Source organism: Ceratotherium simum, chromosome 3, assembly GCF_057802395.1.
Source record: "Ceratotherium simum simum isolate JZ-2026a chromosome 3, ASM5780239v1, whole genome shotgun sequence".
NCBI classification, from domain to species: Eukaryota; Metazoa; Chordata; class Mammalia; order Perissodactyla; family Rhinocerotidae; genus Ceratotherium; species Ceratotherium simum.
This window is the reverse complement of record NC_141902.1, coordinates 46,398,086-46,408,919: the sequence shown is the minus strand read 5'-3', so window position 1 is coordinate 46,408,919 and position 10,834 is coordinate 46,398,086. Positions and strand designations below refer to the sequence as shown.

Here is a 10,834-nt window from a genome sequence, read left to right as displayed (position 1 = left end):
GCCGCTGGAGAGAGCCACGCCCAGCCCCGCAGCTGGCGGCCTGCCAGCGCCGCGACGCCGAGAGGGCCGGCGGGCGGCGCGCGCGGCCCCGGGACTCCACGTGCCCGGCGCGGGGGTTTCCGCGTCCTCGGGCGGGGCCGGAAGAGGAAGTCGGCGCTGCGGTGGCGGCCCCAGCTGCAGCGGCGGCCCCAGCCAAGCCCCGCCGCCCGCCCCTGTCCGCCGGCCGCGGAGACAGCGACACGGCGGGACCCGAGCCTGCCCCCGCCGAGTCGCGCCGCGCCGCCGGGCACGCGCCAGTCCGATGGGGCCGCCGCGGCCGCTGCCCCCCGCCGCGGCCGCGCTGCTCTGGGGCTTCCTGCTCCCGCTGGTAAGGGGGGCGGGCGGCGGGCGGGCCTCCCCGGGGCGGGGCCGGGCCGGGGCTCCCTTCCCCTTCTCCCCACCCCTGGGCGTCTGCCCGGCCTCCCCTCTGCCCGCGCCGGCGCCGCCTGCTCGTGCCTCTCCCTTTCCTCCCCCCCCTTCCCATTGCTCCCTTTCCTTCCAGCCCGCTCTGTTCACCCTTTCCTCCAGCCTTCCTGCCCTCCACCCCCATTCCCGTCCTTTGAAGTCCCCGAAGCTCCTACCCCCAAGAAAGCTCTCTGCGGAGCCCCGCAGGCTACGTTGACCTTGGTTCTTCTCTCTAGTTTTTCGCTGTTCCGGGCATTTTTAATTGACCTCTGAGTTTTAGCGTCTAGACTTCCCTGCAGCTTCTTAACCTCTTATCTTCTCAGGAAGAAGAAAAAAAAAATTATATATGGCCCCAGGGTGTTGAGCGGTTCAAGGACTGTGCTTTCATTTAATTGCTCTAATATAGTTTTTCTTTTTCTTCTACCTCCTCTGTAGTTCCTGCTTGGCCTTAGGGCTCATTGGATTCCATTCTGGGGGGTTTTGGTAATCGTAGTGACTTAAAATAATTTTTAAAAGAACACAACAAAGTGTAATGCGTTTAGTGGTTTTCAGTTCTCTGCCTGGTTTAAAGGGGAGGGGAGTCGGTTAAGTAACAAATATGTGTTCACAGGTTTGTTTTTTTCGTAATTACGGAAAAGTAATGATGTTTTAAAATTCTGCATCAAGCAACTGAGTTTCACTGGGTGGTCAGGACGCCAGTGTTCAGCGTTTGTTTCTTGTAAATTTCACTTAGGGAGTTTCAAGTTGGAAACTTTTATAAGCTTTATTTATATAGAATTGGTATGGTGTATGCTGTCGAATTCTTTCCATTAGAATGTGTAACTTCTCTGAAGGAGTATGTTTTCCATGCTCTCCAGTTTAGAGGATTACTCTTTGTGAATATATTCAATATAAAAGTGTCTTGAACATTTATTAAGAAACCAAAAATCAAAGCCTAAAATGGTTAAGTGCCTGTGGTATGTTAGTAACTTTGCTAGGCAACATTAGGAACATGAATGAGATAATGTATCTAAAAATTGCTTCAGCGCCTGGAGTGTGTGTGGGTGATACAATATAAAGAGAATAACAAAGTAGCAGTGTTAGTCTGAATCTTTGAGGTGTTTACCATGTAATCAGATATGTCTGAAAGATAATTCAGATAGTATGTAAATACACATAAAACTATATGCTAGATATAAAACTTGTGTGATGTTTTTGCACTCATTTTCATTTGAACCTCTTAAACTAATTGCAAGAATATATCTTCTATATCACATTCCTATTAATCCTTTCTCAACACAAATTCATAATTAACCTAATAATAATTGCTCATAAACTCACATTGAAATTCTTATCAATAGCTCTGAACCCTCTCACTAGAAAAATGTAAGCAGAATTTTCATATAACTTCAAGGGCTTCACAAATCTAAAGGTCATCCCTGTTCTGAATTGTAGCTAGCCTGTCTCTCACATTCTAGATTTTATTCTTTTTATATCGCACCATTTGTTGTATGTCACTGTGTTAATCTTGGGTTCTGTACTCCTCAGTCCCAGAGTTGTTGGGGACTCAGTAACATTCTTTCGCTCCACAAATATTTAGTGTGCACCTGTTATATGCCAGGCACTGGGCTGGTGACTATGAGTAAACTGACAGGATCTTTTTTCAATTGTAAAGCTCTTTTTCAGTGCCAACCATTATTATTGATTTTCTATTTCTTATTAATTTCTCAGTGGGTTTGTTTTCTTCTTGACCCTTCCTTCCTTGAATTTCGTGAAATGATCTCTTTCTCATTCCTTTCCTTTTCTGAGGAACGCAAATAAATCTGGTATCATTTTCCTCAGCAGGAGCTTGCTCTCTCCTTCCTTCTGCTTACTTGCTGGATACCTAGTTCTTTTCCTCCACGACTATCTGGAGGGTTTTTGTTTGTTTATTTTTTACCATTTTCTCCCTGAAGCCCTTGTTGTTCTCTTCCCTAGTCTTACAGCTCCAGGTGGCCTCTCTGAATTCATTTGAATGAATGATGCCAGCTGAGTCATTTCATGTCTCCTTTCTGGGCTCTTGAAGCTGGCATTGCTGGGCCTCTTTCGCCTTAGTCATGTAAGAACAGGGCCAACATCCTCATCTAGAAGCAGCACATAATCTCCAGAAACCACTACCACATCCTTGAAGAAGAGACAGGATTTCTTATTAGAAAGGGCCTTCAACATCCTGTAGCCTGCCCTCCTCATCTTGTCGTCTTTACATCAGAGTGACCTCACTGTGTATACTGAACTCAAGCTACAGCATGCCTGGCTGTTTTACTGTTTTCTAAACACATCAAACATTTAAGTCTAGAAATAAAAAAAATCTCACTTGCCTCTGTCCTATTCCGTTTCTCACTCGTCCTTCCCCAGTCCAACCCCCACCGCCAGCCCCAACCTGTTTGACCTTTATTTCACAGTGTTGTTGGGACCCAGTCACGGAGTTCTTTTTTTTTTTTATAATTTTATTTTTATTTATTTTTTCCTCCAAAGCCCCAGTAGATAGTTGTGTGCCATAGCTGCACATCCTTCCAGTTGCTGTACATGGGACACGGCCTCAGCATGGCCGGAGAAGCGGCGCGTCGGTGCGCGCCCGGGATCCGAACCCGGGCCGCCAGCAGCGGAGCGCTTGCACTTAACCGCTAAGCCACGGGGCCGGCCCACGGAGTTCTGTTTCAAAGAGAATGAGTGAAGTTTAGCCTGGATCTGTTTTCTAAAATGGCTTCAAAGTTCTCTGAAGAGTTCTGAGTGTTTCTCATAATGTTTTTACAAAGTTCTATTTTTTTCGTTACTTCAAAGAATCTGAAGTGTTATATAGCCACATCTTGAACTTATTACAATGAAGTGATAATCAGGATCCCCAGTGGAAAAATCTGTTGCTGAAATCTGCATTCCTTTGGTATACTACTCAAAGAATCTTTAATTTCTTCTCTTCTGCCCTCTCTCACAACCTCCTGGGTGTGTTCTGCTACCCAAGCTATGAGAGACATGCTGAGCTGCTGTGCTATGGACTGAACTGTGTCTTCTCCAAATTCATATGTTGAATCCCTAACCCCCAATGTGTTGGTATTTGGAGATGGGGCCTTTGGGAGATAATTAGGTTTAGATGATGTCAGAGGGTAGTTCCCTGTGATGGGATTGGTGCCCTTTTAAGAAAAAACACCAGAGAGCTTGCTCTCCCCCACCCCCCCCCCACTGCCCTGTGAAGACACAGTGAAAAGGTAGCTATCCACAAGCCAGAGGAAAGCTGTCACCAGAAACCAACCATGCTGGCACCTTTATCTTAGACTTCTAGTCTCCAGAACTGTGAGAAAATAAATTTCTGTTTAAGCTACCCACTCTATGGTATTTTGCTATGGCAGCCCAAGCTGACTAAGACAGATTTTGTTATCAGGAGTAGGGTGCTACTGTAACAAATATCTAAACATGTGGAAGCAGTTTTGTAACTGGGTAATGGGTAGAGGCTATAAGAGGTTTGAGATGTATGCTAGAAATATCGATGTTAAGAGCAATTCTGGTGAGGTCTCAGGTGGAAATGAAGAACATGTTATTGGAAACTAGAAGAAAGGCAATCTTTGTTATAAAATAGTGAAGAACTTGGCTGAACTGTGTTCTAGTGTTTTGTTGAAGGAAGAGTTGTGAGTGATGAACTTGGATATTTAGCTGAGAAGATTTCTAAGCAAAGTGTTGATGGAGCAGTGTGGTTCCTCCTGCTTATAGTAAAAGGCAAAAGGAGAGAGAGAGGAATTGAAGGAATTGTTAAGCAAAAAGGAACCAGAATTTGAATATTTGGAAAATTCTCAGCCTACCCATGCAAAAAATGAGAAAGCTAGTTCTGAAAAAATCATTAAGGTTGTGGCTGAACAACTATTTGATAAAGAGCTTTGGGGTTATATGAGCAGAAACCCTGCCAGTTTGAACTGAAGGGGACAGAGATGGGGTGAAATGAAGAAAGGCTGTTGGACTTCTTGGATTTGACAGGATGGGATGATGGAGCTATTTGGGTGCGAACATGCATTATTCTTCAAGAATAGGGAGAAATGACTCCAAAGGTCGTTCAGAGATCGTCAAGACCACTGCCTCAGTTTCAACAAGCCTAATGGCCTCCGCTGGGAGTCTTGGGGGGAGGGAGTCCACAGAGCCAGAGGGGTGGGGCTGCCCCATAGAGCCATGGTTGTGACACTGTCACCCCAGTGGGCCTGCAAGGTGGGACATGGAGCCAAAAAGGATTATTCTAGAGCCTTAAGATCTAATGGAATTTGTCTTGCTAGGTTTTGGGCTTCTTATGTCACGTCACCCCTTTCTTCCTTCTGGTGTGGGAATGTCTATCCTGTGCCTGTCCCACCTTTATATTTGGGAAGCACGTAACTTATCTATTTTACATGTTTACAGCTGGAGAGAAATTTTGCCTCAGGATCAAGCATATCTTGAGTCTCACCCGTATCTGATTTAAATGAGAATTTGGACTTGAGACTTTAGAGTTGATGCTGGAATGAGTTAAGACTTTTGGGGCTGTGGGGATGGAATGAATGTATTTTGCATGTGGGGGGGGCAGTTCAAGAAAATTGCATGAATTTTGTGGGCCAGGGGCAGAATAGTGGACTGAATTGTGTGCCCCCCCCCCCCATATTCTTACATTGAAGCCCTAATGCCTAATGTGATGGTGTTTGGAGATTGGGCCTTTGGGAGATAATTAGGTTTAGATAAGATCATCAGGGTGGGCCCTTTTGATGGCATTGTTGCCTTGCTTGCTCCCTCTCTCTCTCTCTCTCTCTCCCATGTGAGGACAGTGAAAAGGCAGCCATCTACAAGCCGGGAAGAGAGCCCTTACCAGAAATCAACCATGCTGGCACCTTGATATTGGACTTTGAGGCTCCAGGCTGCAAGAAAATAAATTTCTGTTGTTTAAGCCACGCAGTCTATGGTATTTTGTTATGACAGCCAGAGCTGGGACATGCTGGTTTGCCATATTTCTCCTTTAACTTTCAGATTCTCTACAATTTTTCTTTTACCTTTCCTCTTCTGAACTGTCTTTGTGGATTCGACATCCCCTTGTCTGCTTTCTAAGTCCTTGATGGCTGTATCATCTCCCTCGCAAAAGGCAACACTTACACATACATCTCCTTTGAAACTCAAAATAATCCTGAGAAGGTTCAGGAAGGTTATGACTTGTCCTGGATCGTATAGAAAGTCATGAAAAAGAGGACTAGAATGCAGAGTTTCTAGACGTTTCTTGATATTTTTCCATTAAGTTGTGCAATAATGATTTTTTGGTGAATCAAAAATAGATCACAAGACTGATCTATTTGTGATCACATAAATTTGTGAATTTGTTTATTCATAAGAAAAGGTTTAGGGCCGGCCCCATGGCGTAGTGGTTAAGTGCTTGTGCTCCGCTGCTGGCGGCCCAGATTCGGATCCCTGGTGCGCACCAACACACTGCTTGTCAGGCCATGCTGTGGCGGCGTCCCACATAAAGTGGAGGAAGATGGGCACGGATGTTAGCTCTGGGCCAGTCTTCTTCAGCAAAAAGAGGAGGATTGGCATGGATGTTAGCTCAGGGCTGATCTTCCTCACACACACACAAACACACACTAAATAAATAAATTTAAAAAATAAAACAAATAAATAAAAAGAAAACGTTTAAAGATAGGAGAAGTCATGTTTATTATATATTTGGTAAGTTTTTTGTTAAAAATCGCCTGAAATTGGGTCTGTTTACAAAACTCTAGACCATAAAGTTGCCAGGTATGGGCCCTTACCCCAAGATACTAAAATTTTTTAAAACTTTGGTTGCCTTTAGGCCAGAATTTGCCAAGCTTTTTTTTTATTTTCTTTTTTTTTTTTGAGGAAGACTGGCTCTGAGCTAACATCCCTGCGCATCTTCCTCTATTTAGTATATGAGATGCCTCCACAGCATGGCTTAATGAGCAGTGCGTAGGTCCACACCTGGGATCCAAACCCATGAACCCAGGGGGCACCGAAATGGAGCACGAGAACTTAACCACTACGCCACCAGGCCGGCCCTGCCAAGCTTTACTATGCCCTGTGGCCTTAAATTAACTCTGATTTATGCATTTATATTACCTGCCTGGCCTTGTAGGCATTTGAGTTTGTGAATTCTAGTGTAAATCATAAATTCTGTAACATTGAGATATATCACTAAGTAGTAAGATTACTTAGAGAAAACCAGGAAGAAGGCTGGATCTAGGTAACAAGTAGACTATAAGCCCCATGAAGGAGAAACCCTACTATACTCATTCTCTGCTGTCTCCCCTAGCATCTCATAGACTGTAGAGTAGTGAATGAATGAATGTTTACCTCGCCTCCTTCCCACACCCTACTACCTCTTAACCTGTATGTTAATGTCCCCAGATTCTCCGAGTCAGGAAATGGTCCTGGCTGTACTTTTCCCATGGCCCACAGACTCCTCTGATTCCCTGTAAATCCCTGTTTGATGCCCTAGCTCTCACTGAGCCGCTAATTAAGTAATTAAGATTACACTTAATCTTTGTGGGTCTGGGTCTAGTCACTTTCGGTGCATCATTTCCATAAACCTTGAATACTGGAAGTAAGAGTAGAAACAACGTAGGTTGTCTTGATTATATAACTTATTAGAGAGGAAACAGGCATAGAAAATACGTAATCGTGAGTGATCTGAAAGTTACTTAGGCCTGACTTTAGAACATGTGTTGTTCAGACACTCAACTCCAGCTCTGCCTTTCCTGTAGAGGCCCCTTTCAACTCTTTTACTGTATTGCTGTTGACTTAAAACTCACATCCATGTAGAGAGAAAGATGTTTGTAAAGAAAGGGATACCTCCTACATGGCTATGATGTAAGTGTATTGGGTAGGTGACTTGCTCCTCAGCGTTACCATTCAGTGATTACAATTTTATATCTTCTGGTTTAGGAATATAGATTTTTTTTAATTGCTGGTTTTTGTTATAAATAAATTCTATTAACAATATTTGCCCGAAAACCCCAGCCCTCATATTTGGTGTCTAAAAATAGAGGGATTGTTTACTTTGTAGATTTTATGAAGAAAGATGGCAGGGGGGTTAATTGGAGAGAGTTACAGTCACATTCACACGTTGCCTCTTAAAACTGAAGGATTAAGTATATCAAGGATTAATTGACAGACTGTGGAGAGGGGTGGGGAAGGTGAGACCCAGTGATGCATATACTAAAGAGTTTTGAAGGAACTTATGGGTGAAATAGGGGAACTGCTGGCCAAAACATGCACATTGGCTGTACTAGCAGACTGCAAGTACATTGTGACTCTCACCTCTTAAGAAGATTCCTAGGAGCACCCCAGTAATGTCTAGAAGACAGGTGAGTTTCACTGCTATTCATGATGAAGTCTATAACCATGTACTCTGTGGATGAACATCAGAGCATCAGCTGGAAGCTTGTTAGAAACGCATAATCATGGGCCCCACCTAAGACTTGCTGGATCAGAATCTGCATTTTAACAAGAACATTAAAGTTCTAGAAGCACTGATCTGTAGTAAAGGGTAAGAAATTGCTGCACAGATTACTGAACATGATCTCCAGGAAAAAAGAAGAACCATACTTGACTAATCTGTTAAAGCTTTTTAAGGGAATTAACTGTGTACATGGGTAAAGGTTAACATTGCATTATTCGGAGCTTAATTTTGATCAGGTGAAAATGGGCCAAGACAGAGTCCTAAGATACCCAAAGGATGGCATTGATACAGGGTAAGGGGTAGCATGTTAGATAAGTTTTTAGCTAGAGAATTGTTATTTTCGAAAGGAATATGTGAAGACTTAAATTTGGAAAATAGATCCAATGCTGGAAGATACCTTTTGAAGGAGAAAGAGAGTAGAAGACAAATAAACCAAACCTGTGAACGAAAGTCAAAGAAGAATCCTCGAATTCTGCTATTATCTTGGACAGGAGTAGAACAGGCCTGTTCCCAGTAGGTTAATATTGGGCTGGTGAGTCAGCATCAGGAGGCTGTTGGAACAGAGGCCAGGAATTCAAATGCCCCTGGTTGGAACTACCAAGAGACTGGAGTGTAAAGCATGATGTAGCCCTAAGAGACAGGGACATGGAGGTCAGTGCAAGACTGACTCAGTGTGAGTATGCTGATGAGATAAAGCTCCTCAGACATGGCCAACTATTTAAGGTCTGACTGGTCTGGGAGAAGGGGGGAAAGTACACCTTTAAGGGTATGAGTATAGTAACACCATTACAGTTGTTCTTTTTTAGACTTTTGGCAATCATTTGACATTTGTCATAGCAAAAGCTATTTATGATAAAAATGATCAAAGGAAGAGGCAACTATAATATTAAGATAGACTTAACCATCAATATTCTTCGAAAAGAAGATTATGGAATATGATTGAAGTCAAGTGATCTGGATAAAGTAAATTAGGAATTGTTCACAAACAACAGGCATCCCATGAAGTTTTATGTGAGGTAAATTTGAGTCAGAAAAAAAGGAAATACTACTTCACACTATGAACTAGTATACTTGCTTTTCTTGTGTGTGAGGATCAAGTAAGTTGTGGAATATAAAGGCACTGGTGTGAGATTCGTGATTTGATGGCCCTGGAGAACACTTGATTCTTCTTTTTGTTATTATTATTTTATTGAGGTCATAACGGTTTATAACATTGTGGAATTTCAGGTGTACATTATGATTTATCAGTTTCTGTATAGACTGCATTGTGCTCACCACCAATAGTCTAATTTTTACCCATCACCATATATGTGTGCTCCTTTACTCCTTTTGCCCAGCCCCAACCCCCTTCCCCTCTGGTAACCACTAATCTGGAGGACACTTGATTCTTGAGGAACTGGTGTGAAGAGGGAGGATTTGGGACAAGCCGAAAGGAGCAGTTGTCAAAGGGAAGGGAATTCCATGAAGCTCTAGAGACCTAGAGTTGGGGGTATTTGGAAGAGTATAAGGAAAGGACTTAGAGTTTGGGATGTTTAGGATGTGGGAGGAAATAACTGAGTATTAGAGGCATTTGAGTTGTGGTAGGAGACCCACGCCGATATCGTGGAAGAGAGGGAGTAAACAGCTAATGGGGAGATAGGTGGACCAATATTAAAACTGGAGGTGATGGTTGGGCACTAAGAGGTGCTCAGGGATTTAGCTATGTGAAGGAACTTGAAGTGATACAGAGTTGAGAGACCGCTGGTCGGGGTTTTGGAGAGCTCAAGTCTAATCCTGGCCCCTGAGACCACTTCATTTTGTTCCTTTTGGACTTGTTTGAGCTACAAAATGAAGAGACTAGATTGCATTAGTTCTAACTCCCTTCAAGCTCTTGATACTGAGCTTTTTAGTATGAGAATATTTTCATTACTGATTGAAAATAAAAACATATTTTTTAAAGCTGAGTCAAGTCATAGAAGACCAGACCACAGTTAATTACAAAGGAAAATTCAGATGTTTTGGAGTGTGTCTCTCATTTGGAAGACGTAAAAGAAGGCATCCCGCCCTTCCGCCATATGGTCTTTGTCAGATGACCTGGTACTAGCGTGGGTGGACCACAGGTCTCCCCTAATTTGGTAGTTGTAATGTTTGAAGGAACACTGAGATTCAAACCTTTTTCTCTGTGCTTCCAGATTTTTTGACCCACAGCCATGTGGCCTCCACTACTCTGTTCTCTTGTAGTCTTGCTGCTCAAGGTGTGGTCCAGACACCAGCAGCAGCAGCAGCACCTGGGAGCTAGTGGGAAATGCAGAATCGCACGCTCCACCCCGAACTACTGGATCAAAATCTACACTGTAGTATCATCACAGTGATTTGTATGCACGTTAAATCTTGAGAAACACTGATCATATAGCCATGGTTCTCAAAGTTGAACAGGCATCAGAATCTCCAGAAGGCCTGTTAGAAATAAACTGCCCAGGGTTTCTGATTCACGGTTTCCGATTCAGTCTGGCATAGGGCCCAAGAATTTGCATTTCTGATACCCTAAGAGCTACTAAAACTTTCGCTAGAGACTGGCCTTAATCACATTCTGTTTGTGATTATTGGTTTCAGGTTTGTTTTTAATCTTCCCAGTGAGACTGTAATTTCTTGTTTAGTGTTTTGGGGTAGGGGGCAGCTTTATTGAGATATAATTCACATACTATACAATTCACCCATTTAAAGTGTACAATTCACTGGCTTTTAGTATATTCACAGATATGTGCAACCATTACCACAATTTTAAAACATTTATATCACCTCAAAAAAAAAAAACCCAAATAGAGCACAGAGGATTTTTAGGGCAGTGAAACTATTCTGTATTCCATATGATACTGTAATGGTGGATACATGTCATTCTACATTTGTCAGAACCTATAGAATGTACAACACCTCCAGTGAACCCTGAATGTAAACTGGACTTTGGGTGGTAATGATGTATCA

The 10,834-nt window shown here is 43.2% G+C and overlaps 1 protein-coding gene across 2 annotated transcripts in view; it reads left to right on the top strand.

Moving 5' to 3' along the window:
• The first annotated feature begins 231 nt into the window (after window positions 1–231).
• Window positions 232–10,834, top strand: part of SPPL2A (signal peptide peptidase like 2A) — a 49,248-nt gene continuing 38,645 nt past the window's right edge. For both annotated transcript variants that reach the window (XM_087427176.1, XM_087427168.1), the window contains exon 1: window positions 232–367. In XM_087427176.1, the coding sequence (XP_087283302.1) occupies window positions 302–367 (66 nt within the window). In that variant the 5' untranslated portion in view covers window positions 232–301. The remainder of the gene's footprint in view (window positions 368–10,834) is intronic.